Genomic DNA, 20,169 nt, shown 5'->3' with positions numbered 1-20,169 from the left:
TGTCATGGACACTGGGCTCACTTCCTTCCTGGACTACATGTTGTCTCAGTAAGACAGCTCTCCCCCTATCCACAAGGAGGAGCAGTGCACCAAAGAATTATGGGAATTGTAGTCCAGGAAGGTAGTGAGACCAGTGTCCATGACATCAGAGACAACAGGCTCACTGCTACAATCTAAAATATCTAAAACCACATATTACACACATAAATACCCCCAGGAAAGTGATCTAAAGCTTCTAAACGTCATTAACATATATTTTTTTGCAAAAAGGGTGAAGTGTCCCTTTAAGTTTTTAGCAGCACACCCCCCCACCTGTTCCAGAACGTAATATTGCGTTATGTAAAAAAGAAAGTAGGCTACCATATTTATTTATTTTACTTTGCATGCGACGCACCCACGCTTAATTATTTTATTTGTCCTTATTCTCTTGCACCTGCACAACATTTCTGTCCAACAGGTGGCACAGATCTTTTTTTAAATCATTATTAGTTATTATAAAATATCATACGCAAATCATTGAATATATATTCTTTCGGAGTGAAGGTTTTTCACTCAAATCTTTGCTTCTGGGATCGGGGTTATAGAGTTTAGTTTTTTCGTAATTCAATGCTTCGTCATACTAGAGTCAATGTCACACAATTAAGTAGCAAAAATAGCTGATTCAAAAGCTCAAAATGTTTTGCTATTATGAGCAGGATGATGAATACCGCCGATCGACGGCCTTCCCTCAAAATGCCACTTTTCTGCCAAAATGCCCCGTTCGGTGTGCGGAGCAACATGGCCTCACACCAGCCATTATCCTTTCACTTGCTCCTCCCTCCCTCTCTCTCTCTCTCCCCCCTCTCTCCCTCTCTCTCTCTCCCTCTCTCTCTCATTTCCTCCTCTGACACCACATGCGGGCACATTACCTAAACGAGGTGGAATTACTCTGCAGGCCAATCAAAATCCGCTCCATCTCCATCAATATTGAGCCAATTAAAAGGCTTCGGGGCGCGGCCGCGAGCGCCAGTCAAATCACAAACAACAGCTCGCAGTCAACATGTAATTAGGATGAATGTAGTTGGCTTTTTTTTCATTTCCTGCCAGCTCGTTATTGGGAGACGGGTCCCTCCCACAACTGCCACTCAACTTAGTGACACGTGACCGGCTATAGTTAATTCCGTGAGTGCATACGTGTGTGTAAAGTAAGTATTTACTCAAGGTATATATGCTATTATACTTTACTCAAGTATTTCCAGGGGATCATGATCAAAGTGATCTCTTAAGACAAGACATATTCTGCCAACAGCCGCACCACTGCCATCATAAACATGAGTTTGTGTTGTTGTTAGTAGGAATAAACACAGAAGCGCCGTGAGAAATTTGACTATGAAAGGGGAGGAGCCAAACAGAGTTCCTGTTTCTTTCTTTCTTTCTTTTTAAATTTTATCCCATGATTTTGCAACCCATTTTTTTTCAAAAGAGCAATGGACTGACCTCATGCTTCCTTCAATGCATGAGGAGTCCAAGCCGCTTCTTTTCACCTGACAGGGGGGAGAGTTTGGAGCGCGTGGAAGGAACACGTCATTCCAACCAGTTCCTTTCCCCTCCATCAGGCACCCCGGCTGGCCAGGGGGAGGCAGTATGGATTCCAGGATTACTGCATGTTTTTTGGGAGGGTTTTTTGGGGGAACATTCGCCAACCCCGCACGGACGCCCCCCAGCGCCCACAGCGTCCCCAGCAGGAATCGAGCCCAGGACCTTCTAGCTGTGAGGCGACAGCACTACCCACTGCACCACCGTGTGCAGACGCACTGTGTTGCGATGCGACGCACTGTTGGCTTGTAGATCGGCTATTTGGTTGGGGCCAAAATAGGGGAGGAATTAATGGAAATAACGACTGAACTGGGGGAGGAAAAACGGGTACAAATAATTGGCTATACTGTAACTGTAATAATAAAATAAATAAACAATACCGGTCAGTTTAATCCATTCAGGACGGGAACCCCATTTGGTGTTTTAACCATTATTTTAAACTTTAGCCGTTGAAAAATAGCATATCTACAAGCTCATAGCGCGGCACAGAGTGCCGCATTACGAGCTTGTAGATCTGCTACTTTAGAAAAATCATGAACATGTGGCTCGAATCTTTGAATATATATATAATAGTCAACGTTTTTTTTTAACTCAAATCTGTGCTTCTTGGAGGGTCCCTGGAACATTATATTTTCAGATGGGGGTCGGCGGACAAATACAGATAATTCTCAGGGTCCTTGACATGAAAAAGGTTGAGCACCGCTAACATAAAAACATACGTAGGTTTTTCAGGTTTTAGAATCTAGGGTCTAAACTGTTAATTATTATTCAGGTAAATGCATACGTGGTACTTGACTTTATACCAATGTATACACCATAGTACTAAAATAATTGACCACTCAAAAAAAAAAGGAAAAAAAAGCCGAGCACGGATAATTGGCTACAACATGGCTATACTGTCGTTAAAATGCATACATGGCTCAGTACATGACTCCGTATCACACCACCGTTGGTTCATTTTAACCCATTCTGACCTGAGATCAGATTCATACGAGGTTTCCACGGGACACACACTGGTCTGATTAACCCATTCTGACCTGAGATCAGATTCTAAAAATGTCAGTCGTTCTTCGAATTTTTCAAAAATAGCAGACCTACAAGCTCGTATCGCGCCACTCGGTGGCGCGATATGAGCTTGTAGATCTGCTATTTTTCAATAGCTAAAGCATAACATGATGCCAACACCAAAATGGGTGCCCGGTCAGAATGGGATAATAGGCCTATATGTACACTAAAATCCATACTGTTATGCTACTCGACTCCAAAAGCCACACCATAATATACTGTCGGGTTGCGTCGACGCAAAATGTATATGCAATATGTCGGTCGGAGCAGTCCTCAAAGGGGACGAGAAATCCAGGTGGTCGTTGGTGGTGACATGTTTTCATAAGCTAATGAGGGCCTTTTCCTATAGCTATGGCTTCTGTAGCCATGAGACCCCAGGGACGGAAATCATTTGAAAGCGACTATCATTATATTATTACAGTCATTCAAGTTTAACCCATTCTGAACGGGAACCCGTTTTGGTGTTAGCATCATGTTATGCTTTAGCTATTGAAAAATAGCAGATCTACAAGCTCATAGCACGAGCTTGTAGGTCTGCTATTTTTGAAAAATCGAAGAACGATTGACATTTTTAGAATCTGATCTCAGGTCAGAATGGGTTAATCAGACCAGTGTGTGTCCAGTGAAAACCTCGTATGAATCAGGTCAGAATGGGTTAATTAGGAGCTTTTTTTACCCCTTCCTAACAGACCCACATCTCCATATTCCGAGAGTCCAAATGGGGCCTCGATCGCGACCCTCTGGGGATAGAAAGCCTGGGCTATGATCTGTCATTTTGTCACTACTTCTTCCATTTCGACGTCACTGTCCCACGGCGTCAGTGAACTCGCATGTTTTATTCAGGCCTGATGTCAAAAAAAAAAAAAAAAAAAAGTTTTCTAAATCATGACAATTTTCTGAAAGATTTGAGGCACGTTTTAAGGATTAAAAAGAAAATTAGCAGACCTACAAGCTCATAGCGCGCCACCGAGTGGCGCGATGTGAGCTTGTAGATCTGCTATTTTTCAATAGCTAAATTATAACATAATGTATGTAACCACCAAAAGGGGTTCCCGCTCAAAATGGGTTAAGTAAAAGTATCAGAAATGCAGTCTAGAAATACTCTGTCCGGGAATTCAAAATGTACTTGAGTGAAAGCACAAAAGTATTGCTATCAAAATGTATTTAAAAGTACCAAAAAGTAGAAAGTATGCAGCCAAGTCCCATTTCAAGTCTTCACATAGCAGATCTACAAGCTCACTATGCATAATATGCCTTCTCATGAACGCAACACATTGTGAGTATGCGAGGCGTTGCGAGGCATTGTGCGAGCTTGTAGATCGGCTATTTTCACAATATTTGTGTGTGGAACTAAATAATACAGTAACAATGCCTCAACTCCTCAACTCCAAGTGCTTGTCTGGGTGGGGGGTCAATAAATATGATTATTTTGGGGGGGGTCATGGCCTGAAAAGGTTGAGAACCACTGATGTAGACGACATGGACGATGTGGACTGGCCACAGGTCGTACCGGGCGACCGTAGGGGGCCGCCATGAATTCTTTTTATATATTCTTCTTTTTTTGAACAGGCAGGCAGGCCAATAGGCGGCAGGCCACCAGGAAAGGTCCGGGCGTGCTGCCATTCTGCCAGTGCCATCATGATAATGTCACTGTACCTGTATATCAGCGAGTGACAAACAAACCCTCTACAAAAGGGTTGTGTAGTTAGTTGTCTGTTGGTTTGTATCATTTATGGTGTTCTGTAAAAGTGGTGGTATTAATTAGGGCTCGTTTGTGTGTGCCTCGATGGTGCAGATGACTTACATTTGACCATGACCATGTAGACATCGATGGTGCAGATGGGCGGCTGAGGCAGGCGCTCTCCTTTCTCCAGGATGTCGGGGATCTCCCGCGTGGGGATGCCGTCGTACGGCTTGCCTCCGAACGTCATCAGCTCCCAGATGGTCACGCCTGGGGGGTGGGTCAGCAGGAGAGAGAGGTGAGCGGGGGAGGGAGAGAGGGAGAGAGAGAGAGAGAGAGAGAGAGAGAGAGAGAGAGAGAGAGAGAGAATCATCTCATATCCTGTATCGTTTACGACAGTCGCAGTACGTTACGTTTGATACAGTTCTAGCGAAAATGTGACTAATTCGGCAGCAGTAACATTAGCAATTCTTTATAACCATAGAAGTGAAACCGCTGGCGCTGGGATGATTTGTTTATTTTTCAAACACAGTTCCTATATGAGGCGATTTAAGATCCCCTATTTGGGGATTATAATACAATATAAAAAATACACAAACCCGTGGTGGACTTAACTCCCTTTAGCCATATAGAGTGTTGCAGTCTCGCCCCCTTTCATGACGACGCCAGGCCGAGGAAATAGTTCCCAATGCATTTTTCCCATAGACATTTCAAAAACTTTTGGACCAAACAAATAATCACAAAGAACTAAAACAAGAAAAAAGGCGTTGTAACCTGCCGTTTTCTTCTTCTTTCTAATTATTTGTTCGGCCCGAAGAATTGTGGTTATCGTCATGATTTGTCACAACTCCAGTTGGCTTTGTACAGTACGAGGCTTAAAAGGTCTTTAAATAAATACTTTTTGAAATGTCTATGGGGAAAATGAACGGGGAATAATTTCCTGGGCCCTGGTATAGGGGGCTGGACTGCGACGCTCTATAATTGACGTCAGACTTTGGTGCTCCATAATGCATCCCTGGGCATGTTGGTCTGGCACTCCTCGCTTTGAATGACATATCGCTCACACCTGAGTTTTTTATTTAGGTTTTTTTTTGCTTGAATCCGTTTGTAACCACCCCTTTGGAAATTGAATCTTCCACACTCTAGTTCCAGACTAAGGGGCCGATTCATACTCCTATTTTAGAGCCGAATAAAAGTGGGTTCGGCGCTGTAGAGGAGGAGTGGTCCTCAACAGGCGGGTCCACGACCGGACCACGGCACACCTCTCTGCGGACCCTGGAGAAATGAAAAGGCCTGGGCCGTGGCTCAGCGGTCCAGGCACCTTACAGTAGCTGGTAATCCAGTGTGCCACGGGTTCGACTCCCAATCCCGACAGGAAATGGGGAGAGAGATGGGGGGGGGGAGTGACCCCCCCCCATCTCCTGTCAGCCTACTTTCTGTCCCTCCATAAAAAAAAGTAAAATAAAGCAAAAAAAAAAAAAAAAAAAGAATAAAGAGAAGAAAATAGTTGAATTCTCTGTTGTATTCGATAAATGACGAGAAACGCATATTTGTGGCACAATTTGTGTATTGTGTGGCACATCATGATGATAATGTTGCGCTGACACATTCACACATTCAGTTGACATTTGGAGGTGAAATATATTTTCATACTCTGCCACCCCAATGTTGGTTGGTTGGTTGGTTGGGATGGGACCCGGTTTGTGTAGCTTGGTTTCACTGTACTAAACAGGCATAGGTGTTTCTAGGGGTGGGGTGGGGGGGGGACGGGGGGGGACGAGGGGGGAAGCCCCACCCCGTGGGGCCCATGTGGCCCGCGACCCGCACTTTTATTTGCGTGCGCAATGTGAGACTGGACCATATGGTCTTATTCAAAAAGTATTTGTGAACCATCAGCATTTCTAGTTGAGGACCCCTGCTGTAGAGCCTACAATGTGACATCATTTGAGGTTCGGGGGGGGTATACCGTCCTGAAGCCGGCTCTTCGGTGCTACTGAAAATGTCGGCACTAACGCGGTAAAATAGGAGTATAAATCGGCCCTAATATACTGGCCATGCCACATTTGAGAGAAAAGATCCCCACCCATCACCCACCAAAGCCCTGAAATCCACCCCAAAGCCTGTGGGATGAACCTGTCTTTGACACGCTGAAAGCAGGAAGTGAAGTGGCTGCCTGCTTCCCTCATTCACTTTTTATGCAAAAAGGCATGGCTGCGCATTATAATAATTCCATGTAGGATCCATGTGTTCACCGCAGATGCATTATTACTGTTAATTAATGGCATTTTCATCGCCTACCGTAACTCCACACGTCACTCTGGTGGGTGAACTTCCTGTAGTGTATGCACTCCAGAGCCATCCACTTCACGGGCATCTGGTCGAAAGGAGAGAGAGAGAGAGAGAGAGAGAGAAGGATGGAGGGATTGTATTAACACATTCTGACCTGAAATCAGATTCAAACGAGGTTTCCACTGGACACACACTGGTCTGATTAACCCATTCTGACCCGAGATCAGATTCTAAAAATGTCAGTCGTTCTTCGATCTTTCAAAAACAGCAGACCTACAAGCTCATAGCGCGCCACTCGGTGGCGCGCTATGAGCTTGTAGATCTGCTATTTTTCAATAGCTAAAGCATAACATAATGCTAACACCAAAATGGGTTCCCGCTCAGAATGGGTTAACCCATTTAGACCTAGTTTTTCTGAAAAACCTATGTGTCTTATATGTCAGTGGTGCTCAAACTATTTCACCTTAAGGACCCCCAATATCATATGTAATTGGCTGCCAATTACCCCTATCTGAAAATATGTTGTTCCAGGGACCTTCCAGAAGCGAAGATTTGAGTTAAAATGTTCACTCTGTAATAATATATTCAAAGATTTGAGGCACATTTTCACAATTTTTTTCAAAAATAGCAGACCTACAAGTTCATAGCGCTATGAGCTTTCAATAGCTATAAAGTATAACATAATGCTTAAAACACCAACAGGTGTCAGGTGTAAAGGAGCAACTTGGACACTCAGGCATGAAGGAAGCATGAGTTCAAGTCCGTTGCTCTCCCCTTGTCCCCCATATATGGGGACTAGGTTGGTCTCCCCTTGTCCCCCATATATGGGGACTAGGTTGGTCTCCCCTTGTCCCCCATATATGGGGACTAGGTTGGCGGAGGGTGAGCCCAGGATAACATTAGGTAATTGACACAGGGGTGAAAAATGGATTACAAAATCGTGGGATAAAAATGTAATAATAAAAAAAAAAAAAACACCAACCAGAATGGATAAATTTGATTCATTTTGCAGTTAGACGGGAATAACCATTTATTGCAACGCCAATTGCATTCAGTTTATTGCGTTTGATTTATCTTAGCCCAAGTATGACACTGGGGCTTTGTGTGATCTCAGAGCATAAGATACAGAGAGTTATGCATAAACAACAAACAGGGTTCAAGTTCATATACTGGATTAACATACAAGCCACAGAACGTAGAAACCACACAGAACAAACGTTTAATAACCGCATAAATTAACCATAGGGGCAGCATAGAGTTAGACATAACATGTATATATATATATATATATATAAATGTATAGGCTACGTTTTGCAATACAAATATGTAGTGGAGTAGACGTAAGAGTACTGAAAATTGGAAATACTCCAGTAAAGTAAAAAATATATACCTTAAAATTGTACTTAAAGCTACTATAAGCAATAATATGTCAACATTTTAATGACTCTGTTTTTTATTTATATTTTGGTATAATCTAGGGGCCACAATCTGCATCCAAAGATGTTCCCATAGAAGCTTTGTCATTGGTCAAAAGAAAAAAAAGAAAGAAAACCCGGGCGAAATGAATAACCAATCAGGAAGTAGCCAGGCAAATCGACCAATGACAAAGCTTCTAGGAAAATCTTTGAATGCAGATTGTGGCAAAACATGTTGGGAGCATTCTATACCTATTGCTGGCGGTCTGAATACCAACAAAAAAAAATCAAAAAAAGGTCATTCAAATGTTGACATATTATTATTGCTTATAGTAGCTTTATAAGTGCAGCAGTTGAGTAAATGTACTGAAGTTACTTTACACCACCACCATTGACACGTCTTCTTAACCCATTCTGACCTGGGAACGATTCTGCAATTGTCTTCTACATCCTGACCGTTTTCTTGAAAAAGCAGTTTTTTTCTATGTCAGTCGTTCTCAAACACTTTCATGTCACTTTTCACTAAATTCTTCAAAAAATAGCAGACCTACAAGCTCGTAGCGCGCCACTCGGTGGCACGCTGTGAGCTTGTAGATCTGCTATTTTTCAATAGCTAAAGCACAACATAATGCTAACGCCCAAAAGGGGTTCCCACCCCAAAATGGGTTATAACGCACAAATGATACCCGGAATCTAATCTAATGATTGCAGACACTGAGCAGAATCATCCGTGATGTACAGTATATGAGCGATACTGTACATCATGGATGTACTGTATGGGTCACCGTGGCCAGGAAAAGACGAGGCCAAGATGGTTGACGACATCCAGGAGTTCCCCGTCTCCATGAGAAAGGCATGATTTACTCCCTGCAACACAAGCCTTCACCTTGGGCTTTATAGAGGCTATATAGGCTTGAGGTGTGGAGTTTATCCCATTCTGACCGGGAACCCATTCTGGTGTTAGCATCATGTTATGCTTTAGCTATTGGAAAAATAGCAGATCTACAAGCTCATAGCGCGCCACCGAGTGGCGTGCTACGAGCTTGTAGGTCTGCTATTTTTTGAAAAATCGAAGAGCGACTGACATTTTTTTAGAATCTGATCTCAGGTCAGAATGGGTTAATCAGACCAAGTGTGTGTCCTATAGTGGAAACCTCGTATGAATCTGATCTCAGGTCAGAATGGGTTAAGAGATATTTGATGGGTCGATCTGGAAGCCCAGATACTTATATAACCCGTTTAGACCTGAGGACGATTGTACAAAAAATGACTTCATGACGATTTTCTGAAAAACCTCATGTTTCTATTACGTCAGTCGTTCTCAAACATTTTCATGTCAACTATATGTAATTATAGGCAATAATTGTCCGCCAACCTGCATCTGAAATTGTGTTGTTCCAGGGACCCCCCCCCCCCCCCCCCCCACTGCCACCCAGAAGCACATATTTGAGTTTAAAACGTTTGCTCTGAAAAGAATATAAATACGGTATTCAAAAGTTTTGCGCCTCATTTTCACGATTTTTTCAAAAAATAGCAGACCTACAAGCTCTTAGCGCGGCACTCGGTGCCGCGCTACGAGCTTGTAGATCTGCTATTTTTTCAATAGCTAAAGTGTATAACACGATGCTTAAAACGCCCAAAAAGGGGGTTCCCGCCCAGAATGGGATAACTTGAGGCTAGCTCAATAAGTGTTCTTTGAGGAGTAAAAGGAGAGGAGACGTATTATTAGGTACAGCAGCGGATAGACAGAGGGGTGGAATCAATGGGACCGAGGGAGAGATGAAAGGGAAGGATAGAAAGAGATTAATCCATTTTGGTCGGGAACCTCCTTTTTGTGTTTTAAGTTATATCCATTGAAAAAATAGCAGATCTACAAGCTCATATTATAGCTTGTAGGTCTGCTGTTGTTGGAAAAAAAATGTATAGCGCAAACCTTTGAATATTATATTCTTTCAGAGCGAACGTTTTTAACTCACATCTTTGCTTCCGAGGGGTTCCTGGAACAACATATTTTCAAATGGGGGTCGGCGGCCCAATTACATGTAGTTTCTGAGGTCCTTGACATGAAATATTGAGCACCACTGATACAGAAACATGAGGTTTTTCAAAATTTAGAATAATTTAGAATATATTTTTTTAAATTTCGACGTCAGGCCTAAACGGTTTAACCCATTTTGAGCGGGAACCCTTTTGGTGTCAGCATTACGTTATGCTTTAGCTATTTAAAAATAGCAGATCTACAAGCTCATAGCGCGTCACCGAGTGGCGCGCTACGAGCTTGTAGGTCTGCTATTTTTGAAAAATCGAAGAGCGACTGACATAATAGAAGACATTTTTAGAATCTGATCTCAGGTCAGAATGGAAAACTGTCAGGATGTAGAAGAATTTTTTTGAATCTGATCTCAGGTCAGAATGGATTAAACAAGAGAAAAAGAGAGAGAGAGGGACGCCTGAGAAAGCGGGGGCTGGAGAAAGGGACTGGGGGGGGGGGAATCAGAAAGAGAACGTTTGCCAGGAGAATAAGAAAAAAAAGATAAGCGCGTGGGTGAATTATTCATCACGTTATTGCATTATAAATAGTCAATGGAGACAATTATATTAAATTCTCCAATTTGTTTATACGGGGGGAGAAAATAAAACACGAAGATCTGGCTCCGTAAATAGTTTTTAAATACACTTTTTTAGAGAGAGAATCGGAAAGAGGGAAAATGAAAGAGCGTTCACAGCGGTGTTGATTTTGTCCACTAATACTATGACGAAAGATGCATTCGTCGACTACCTTTTTTCACTGACTAAAAACTAAATGGAGACTAAATTAAAACGATGACTAAACCTATTATACTATATTATATTAAACTATTATACTATATATCAAATATATTGACAATTTCGTCAAATAAAAACTAGACGTTTTAGGGACTCTATAGTGGACAAAAGATCCAGTATAAGTCATTTTACACTTGGTTGCATGCTGGAAATAGCATCAAATTGGCCTGCCGGGATTTCTTTTTACATTTAGTCGACTAAAACTAGACTAACACTTAAACATTCCAGGTGACTAAAATGTGAATAAAACTAGATGAAAATTATTCAAGAGACTCTGACTAAAACAGAAATGTTCTGCCAAAAACAACATTGATTCACAGCGAACAAAAAATGTACTAAACTAGTACTAGGATGATGAAAGGATGCTACTGTACGTATTTTGTTCAAACTAATTGTCACTTAACCTCCTTGTACGACTGACTGTACAGAACATGGGAGAATTGCTTTTCGAGCATGTATACTCCCTTTTTTTATAAAGTCAATCATTTTCCAAGTAGTGCCATCGATTAGCATACATTGTACTACGCAGCCATCGGCAGGTGGTGTGCAAGCGGGTATTACACAGATCTGGTATTCCCAGAGTGGGGGTTCCGGGGATCGACCCCCAAGGGTCCTTGAGAGAGTTCCAGGGGGAACAAAATGAGCCCTTATTTTACAATAATTTTACAATTTCTTTACAATATTTTACGGTGGCTCGTAGCCACCGAGTGGCGCGCTAAGAGCTTGTATAGGTCTGCTATTTTTGAAAACTGTCAGGATTTAGAAGACATTTTTTAGAATCTGATCTCAGGTCAAAATGCGTTAAAGAACCAACCATTCTTCTGTGCGTTATATAATCTGATCTCAGGTCAGAATGGGTTAAACAGGTTGAGAAACTTCTCTTGCAAGAATAGAGACAATTGCAATTTCCTTTACGGGCCAGCAGTGGGAACCGCAGGACTATAGGACGACGGCGTGGTCGTTTCACACCACTATCACCCCTCAGTGCAGAGGGCTGCTGTTTACCTATATGTACTGTAGAGACCTCAGCAAACCAATTTACCTGACGTGCTGCGATAGTGCCAGTATGTTTTATTGAATACACAGAAACATGACGCACGCACGCACGAACGCACGCACGCACGAACGCACCACACGCACGCGTCATTTAGCACAGTCGGAGCCTCCTATTTTCTGGGAACCTCTCATGCAGTCTCTATCTTCCTCTCCCACTCTCTCCCTCCCTCCCTCCCCCTACCCTCTCTCTCTCACTCTTCTATCTCTCCCTCTCCCTACCCTCTCTCTCCCCACCTCTCTCTTTCTCTCTCCTAGCCCCCTCTCTATCTCTCTCCCTCTCTCTCCCTAACCTCTCTCTCTCCCCACCCCTCTCTCTCTCTTTCTCTCTCCTAGCCCTCTCTCTCTCCCCCCCCCCCCCCCCCCTCCTCTCCCTCTCTGGGGAAATGAACAGAATGAAGGGAAATGAAAGCCCTGGTTGTTGGTGACATGTCACTGGGGTCTCCACTGTCATCTGGGTTGATTTGTCCTCAATGGCCCGCTCTCATTTTTCTATTTACTGGATGACTGTTTATATATATATATATATATATATATATATATGGCTATATCCCGCCGGGGGCAGAAACCTTGCATGTCCAAAACTGCTACGTGTTCCATTTTAGTATTATTCTAAAATAATCGACCTATCTACAATCTCACATTAACGCGCTCGCCGCATTGTGAGCTTGCAGATCTGATATGTTTCACGCCACTCTCGCGTGATGAAGTAGGGCATTCATTTATGGCAAAGAAAAAGAAACTAAAACTAAAACGTTTTTTTTTATTATGTGTAGTTAGAAGGTTTCTGTCTGACATTGCATCGATATCCCCTGACGACATCAATCATTTATCATGATTACTGGTAGCCCACATGCCGGGAGAAGTGACTCATTCTAAGCCGGTTATGTTTCCGTGCAGCTGTTTACAGTTGATCTGGGTCACGGACACATTGTTTTGGGTCAAAATAAAAAATCCCCTTGACTGAGGGACTGCCATTGGCCATTTCATGTCATATGAAAGCAGGGAATCATAGCTACAAATATTGGTTGATCAGTTTGACCCATGGCTTATAGAGTATAATGTCTTGCAGAGAAACAGCGAGTTGAGAAAACAGGCTTGAAAAGGTTCACTTCTCTAACATTATACACCTAGCTACATGTTTAAACATTTATTTCATATGTACGATTTCAGCTCTGACATTTATTTCAGACATGCTACTAGTATGTGAAGAGTCTGCCTGTGCTATCAACTCATTTTGGGGGAAAAAAACTAAAACCTCTGAGTCAGGAAGTAAAATCTGCTATTTAAGAAGTTTGCACAATATCTCACACACAAACAATCACTAACTAATTAAGTGCTGCTCGTAACACATTCCAATAGATTAACAGTCGGGTTAATTAATACCTGCCTGGGTTACGTGCGGATGTAAACTCGAGTGTGACCCGATATTTCGGAGTCACATATTATTACAGCTCGCCACCTCAGCCAAATAAACAGTGCTGAACAAGGCAATCTAATAAAAACAATAGAAACACCCAATCTGCATACCAAGTCTCCACAACAACAAAAAATAACTAAAACTAAAAAACCCTCAACACCCGCCCACCCACCCAAAACAAAACAAAGCTGATGGAAAGTGCAGTGCCGTTATTTGTTGAGATGAAGTATATGCAAATCAAATTCCACGGCCTGATAAGTTCAACAGAGTTGATGAAAATCTTTTCCTTTTTGTATTAACCCAGTTTGGGCGGGAACCCCCTTTTGGTGTTAGCATTATGCTATGCTTTAGCTATTGAAAAATAGCAGATCTACAAGCTCGTAGCGCGCCACCGAGTGGCGCGCTACGAGCTTGTAGGTCTGCTATTTTTTGAAAAATCGAAGAGCGACTGACATAGAAACACAGCTTTTTCAGAAAACTGTCAGGATGTAGAAGACATTTTTAGAATCTGATCTCAGGTCAGAATGGGTTAAAACAAAAGTATTAATAATGAAATTGTCATGCAGCGAGGCTGTGGCTGCGGGATGCGGGCGATGGATGAATAATGCATGTGTTGAGCTGATCTCTTCTGTTCCGACATTCCAATAACATGTCCGTCCAAAGTTTACAAACTTTCAGGTGGCGAAAGGCTTTTGTAAAACCAAGTGTTGAGCCCAAGCACTGTAGACCAGTGACTCCCAACATGGGGTCTAAAATGGACCCTTATGGGTCCGTAACTCTACACTCTCAGAGTTCAATTGGCGTTGACTTTACAATATAAATTGGGGTCTCAGAGATAGAAATGCCATTATAAGGAGACTAGAGGCTCATACATAGTCTGGATTTACGGTGGATATACGTAGGTGACCACCGAACTACAACATGACGTCACTGAGCCGTGGTGAAGAGCAAACCACCGCCACCGCTCCAGCCCTTCTCTCTGTTTTTACTCACCACCGCTCAACGTTATTTCAGCTCCGGTGGTCACCTCACCACCGGAGCGGTGGTCAGCTCACCACCGGAGCGGTGGTCACTTCACCACCAGAGCGGTGGTCACCTCACCACCGGAGCGGTGGTCAACCTCACCACCAGAGCGGTGGTCACCTCACCACCGAAAATCCAGACTATGAATAGGCCTTAATAGACTGTAGACAAATATGCAACAATACGCATTGAAATTAAACGGGTTGAGAATCACGGCTAGAGCCGTAAAAAATCTTCTCTTATGGGGGTTGCTAGCAAATCTTTTCAAATGGGGGTCCGCGGGCAAATCAGTGTCAATTCGGAGTTCCTTGACATGAAAATGTTTGGTAACCATTGGCTTAGAGCAGTGGTAACCAACCTTTTCAAGCCCAAGAGCCCATTTTATTCCCAATTGTAAGCCAAGATCTACCACTAAAACGTGTTAGAAAAAACACTTGTTTTTTTGCTATTTCTGACAGGCTCAATGCATGTGCACACATCCACACAAAGACTAAAGCTTAAATTAGAATAAATACTTATAGTAAGTTATATTATCAATGTCAAATAATATTAAGACAAATTAGAAATAATTAGTATTAGAAATATTTTGTTTCTCATTTCAATGAATATTCACATTGGCAGATGTTCAAATGACATAGGCATAACATGACCATATATATTTGCACAGATATGGTGACATACTCTCAGGGTCAGCCCACCTTTAATGAGACTGCTGTGACTGCACTTTATCTGCAAGCGTTTTGAAATCTGGTTCATATTTAGTGATTGCCAGTCTGAGGGTGTCATTAAGATGTGAGTCAGTCATACGAGTTCTAAACTTGGATTTTATTATTTTCATTTGTGAAAAGGCCATTTCACATAAGTACGTGCAACCAAAGTAGGCATGCAGCTTCAGTGCACACGACACAATCAGGGGATACTTCTCTGCTCACAAGAGACCAAAATTCCTTCTCTTTAGCTCTGACCTGCAGGTGACAGTCACTTACTAATCCAATAATCTCCATTTAAATATCTGAAGTTAATGCAAACACATCCTGCATTTTATCGGACAGCAGTTCAATGACAGTAGGCTCAGTAAAGAGGAAAGGGTTTGATACAAAAGCAGCTACTTGACTCATGCGTTGTACTTCAACAAGTTTTCATATTTCATATTTATCATATTTTTTGCTCTATGTGTGCATGTGTACAGAATTCAAACTGTAGCATTCTTTCATTCTTTCCCTTTGCATATGCCCTGGAGTGCACTCGCCTATTAGTTTGCATTGCAGACTGGTATATTCAGTATATTTTTATATTATATTATTTATATTATATTTTATATTTTTGTTGTTGCTACGCACAGTGCGCAGCAGTTGAGGAGAACGCAACTATGCATTCCTTTAAGCAACACAACTTCTGCAGCTGCATCCATATGTTTAGAATTTGCATCAATGATCAAATCCCAATAATAAAAAATATTATAACAACGAACAACGAAAACTGAAGGAGCAGCGGCGCTATCTATCTATCTGTGTCTGCAGCCTGTCACGAGCCCCGTAATGAACGCACGTTGTTCCGTATTTTAATGTCGGGTCGGAGAATAAATACAGTATGAATGACGGCGGGATTTATTTGACAACTCTGTCCTGCTTTCTTCACGAGAAGAGAAGAGCGCTCACAGCTGCTAATATGGTACCTGTCAGTTCGCTTTACGGCTTGTGTAGTAGTGTAGTATGTGAACCTGGGTCTGGGAAGCTCAGAGCTGCAGCCATTGGCTCATGATACGAGCACACGACCAATGGGACAGGTCATTCAGTGTTGCTAAGATACCACCCCTCCCACCACACACACACACACCCTTGGACGATGGGGTCTATTCTCAAACTCAGAGCCACAGCGCTCTGCTCAAAATTAATTTGCATGTGACGAGCGGCACTGACATTATTCCAATGGGTCTAACACTTCGCGATCGACTGGAAACGTTCCCGCGATCGACTGGTAGATCGCGAACCCCGGGTTGGTTACCCCTGGCTTAGAGACATTACATACAGAATAAACACTAGAGTATTTTGTCATTGTTTGTCAATGGATTGCGTGGCGTACGCCTTACAGTTACACTATTCAGCAAATGATAATGTAACCTATACAGTACAATGTGTACAGTGCAGTGTTCTCTATATAAAAATCCCTGTGCTATGTGAGGTCTACATTTATTACAGCTTAGATTGAATTGCCTCGAAAATGACCTTCATGGTTGGTGTGGAAATACCAAGTTGTAATTACATTAGCCCATTCTGAACGGGAACCCATTTTGGTGTTGGCATCATGTTATGCTTTAGCTATTGAAAAATAGCAGATCTACAAGCTCATAGCGCGCCACCGAGTGGCGCGCTACTACGAGCTTGTAGGTCTGCTATTTTTGAAAAAATCGAAGAACAACTGACCTTTTTTAGAATCTGATCTCAGGTCAGAATGGGTTAATCATGACCAGTGTGTGTCCAGTGGAAACCTCGTATGAATCTGATCTCAGGTCAGAATGGGTTAGACATTTTCATCTCTTGCATCGCTGGTCCAATTGGACCGTGGATCTCTGCACGCTCTGCAGGCCCTCCCAGGGGTCCCAGGAGGGCCTGCAGGCCGCACGGCGCTACTGAAACAGGGCCTATAATGGAGCGTCGCAGTCCAGCCCCCCCCTTTCAGAACCACCAGAGTGGCTCAGGAAATATGTCCCCATTCATGTTCCCCATAGACGCTTCAAAAAGTATTTATGTTAAAGACGTTTACTTTCTGTGTGGAGTTTGCATGTTCTCCCCGTGTCCCCTAGGGTAGATACCCTCACAAAAAACATGCAGTAATCCTGGTCTCTAAACTTCCTCCCCCTGGCCAGCCGGGGCGCCTGATGGAGGGGAAAGGAACTGGTTGGAATAACGTGTTCCTTCCACGCGCTATACGTCCAACCAGGGAAACTCCCCCCTGTCAGGTGTAAAGGAGCAACTTGGACACTCAGGCATGAAGGGAGCATGAGTTAAGTCCGTTGCTCTCCCCAGGTTGGCGGAGGGTGTGTAGAGCCCAGGATCACAGTAGATGATTGACACAGGGGTGAAAAATGGGTTACAAAATCGTGGGATAAAAAATATATATATAAAAAAATAAAAATAAAGATGTTTACGCCGCAGGCAAAGCCAAATCATGACCATAAATAAACACAATGTTTTGGGTCGATCAGATACTATTTAGTAAGAAGAAAAAACAAAACCAAAAGTGCTGTGCCCTGTCCATTTGTTCTGGCGCCCCATTGGAATACACTCGTTATGATTTATTTCCTGCCTGTTTTCTCGGAAAAAAATACTCCAAAATCCGTCTTTTTGTCAAATCCGTCCGGCATTGAGAATAGTGATTTTTGATCTTTCAATAGCTAAATCTTTGATTATATATTATTCTTTCAGAGTTTCAGTTTTAAACTCAAATCTGGAACAACATATTTTCAGATGGGGGTCGGCGGCATATTACATATACATTTTGGGGCCCTTGACATGAAATATTGAGAACGACTGAGGTTTTTCAGAAAAAAAAACTGTCAGGATCTACAAGCTCATAGCGCGCCACAGAGCTTGTAGATCCCGACAGTTTGTAGCTTGTAGCTCTGCTATTTTTGAAAAATCGAAGAACGACCGACATAGAAACACAGCTTTTTCAGAAAACTGTCAGGATTTAGAAGACAATTTTTGAATCTGATCTCAGGTCAAAATGGCTTAATCAAAACAGATCAAATAGATGAACTGCGCGCACCCCTGGTGCCCCCTAAGTGGCTACTAGCCAGGGGTGCAGCAGTCTAGCCAGCGGCTATAGCGGCTACTTCTTCCACCCACCTTGCCCCCGTCGGCGTTGTACTCCTTCTCGTCGGCGTCCAGGAGGCGCGCCAGGCCGAAGTCTGTGATCTTGATGTGGTTGGGCGACTTGACCAGGACGTTACGCGCTGCCAGGTCCCGGTGCACCAGCCTCCGCTCCTCCAGGTACATCATGCCCTGGGAGAGAGACAGAGAGATTTGAAACAAATCTCCCAGAATTCCGAAGTATGACAGAAAGGGAAAGATTACCAGTCCTTCTGGGGGAACAGAAAGAATGTGCCGTTTTGGCTGCAAAATATGTCAATTCCTGTCACAAGAAAAGGAAACAAACCAGTAGGACACACATACAGTATGCCATGTTTTATTTTATGCACCACCTGCTTTATTTTATATTATTTTTAGTTATTTTTTCCATGTCATTGGGATATTATGTTGTTATGTTTGTAATGTTCTATGGCAGTGTATGGGACTGCCACTTAACATCAAGATAAACCGCAGCCAATGAAGACAGAGTTGAAGGTGGAATTGACTGTTTACTTCATGACAAAGCGGTGAAAACTGCAAAAAATTATAAAACAATACATTCAGAGTTGTTCTTAATTGACAGCATTCCAATCATTTCACAACTAAATAAACCCAGGTAATTAACAATCATACATACACTAGCTAAGCCACATACACTCATCAGTGTTGATTAGTAGGATGACATACACCTGAGGCTAGGCTAGGCTATGTTATGTTCTGCAGACAACAGTAAACATTTGTCAAAAACGTTTCCAAATACAAAATAAACATAACAAAATACCACAAAATTGTACAGAAAGTTAGCATATCTAACATCAACTGCAACTTACAGCATTGCCTCTCAAAAGCTTCCAAGTTGGTAGATGTTTTCTTTTCTTAGGCTTACAGCTCTGAACAGTGTGTGTTTACTCTCTGCACTGCTGCATCAAAGATGGTGCTCACAGGAAGTGACTCATTATATACTGATTTCTTCAAAATAAAAGCACATGTACACAGGATGACAATAAAGTAGTTGCAGGCTTTTCTAAAGCGGACAGAAATACCAACATTGCTTAGAATTGCCTTAAAGGCAAGACAATGTTGTTGTTTGTCATATCTGTGATTGTGCTTTGGCAACACTTGTAAAACGTCATGCCAATAAAGCCTGTTGAATTGAATTGAGAGAGAGAGAGAGAGAGAGAGAGAGATGGGGATGGCAGGGGGGGAGAGAAGGATGTGGGGAAGGGAGGACAGAGGCGGCGTGGGAGGGTTTGGGGGAGGAGAAAAAAGGGGAGAGAGAGAAGGAGGAGGAGGAGGAGATGGGGAAGGTGTGGGAAGGGAGAGAAAGTCATTTGGTTAACATTTCATCTTTGCCATCATCGGTGGAGAACGAGTACATACGAAACTCTCTCATACAGAGAGAGAGAGAGAGAGAGAGAGAGAGAGAGAGAGATTGATCCATGGGGGTAAGAGAGACAGAGTGAGAGTGTGACTGATGACGATAGTGAGTGTCTGAGAGAAAATGTTAAGAGAGAAACAGAATGACAGATAAAGAGTTAAAGAGGAAGTGCGAGTGAGTGAGTGAGTGTGTGTGAAAGAGAGAGAGAGAGAGAGAGAGAGAGAGAGAGAGAGAGAGAGAGATAGTGAGTGTGAAAGAGAGAGAGAGAGAGAGAGAGAGAGAGAGAGAGAACACACACACAGAGGACACTAGGACCTGAGTTAATGCATAAATAATATCCAGTCAGGTTATTTCCTCCTGTCCTCCATTATTTCTCAGGGGAAACTCACCGCTGTTGTTAAATCACGTCCGCTGATCGCTTATTGTCCGTCTTTCTTTACGATAACCGCACACTAAAGTTACGGCATCAGTCCCTAGAGCTCACTAAAGTTACGGCATCAGTCCCTAGAGCTCACTAAAGTTACGGCATCAGTCCCTAGAGCTCACTAAAGTTACGGCATCAGTCCCTAGAGCTCACTAAAGTTACGGCATCA

General features: G+C 42.8%; 1 protein-coding gene across 1 annotated transcript in view; it reads right to left on the bottom strand.

Annotated features, from left to right (window-relative positions):
- LOC308311849 (receptor tyrosine-protein kinase erbB-4-like) overlaps positions 1 to 20,169 on the bottom strand; it is a gene marked incomplete at its 5' end in the record, with an annotated part of 279,643 nt that overhangs the window by 24,273 nt on the left and 235,201 nt on the right. The window contains 3 exons of the mRNA XM_080758624.1: positions 4,445 to 4,591; positions 6,620 to 6,695; positions 18,196 to 18,351. Coding sequence (XP_080614750.1) covers positions 4,445 to 4,591; positions 6,620 to 6,695; positions 18,196 to 18,351 — 379 coding nt within the window. The remainder of the gene's footprint in view (positions 1 to 4,444; positions 4,592 to 6,619; positions 6,696 to 18,195; positions 18,352 to 20,169) is intronic.

The sequence above is a fragment of the Protomyctophum bolini genome, assembly GCF_963924005.1.
Source record: "Protomyctophum bolini genome assembly, chromosome: 24".
Classification (NCBI taxonomy): Eukaryota; Metazoa; Chordata; class Actinopteri; order Myctophiformes; family Myctophidae; genus Protomyctophum; species Protomyctophum bolini.
This window is presented reverse-complemented; position numbering and strand designations above follow the sequence as displayed.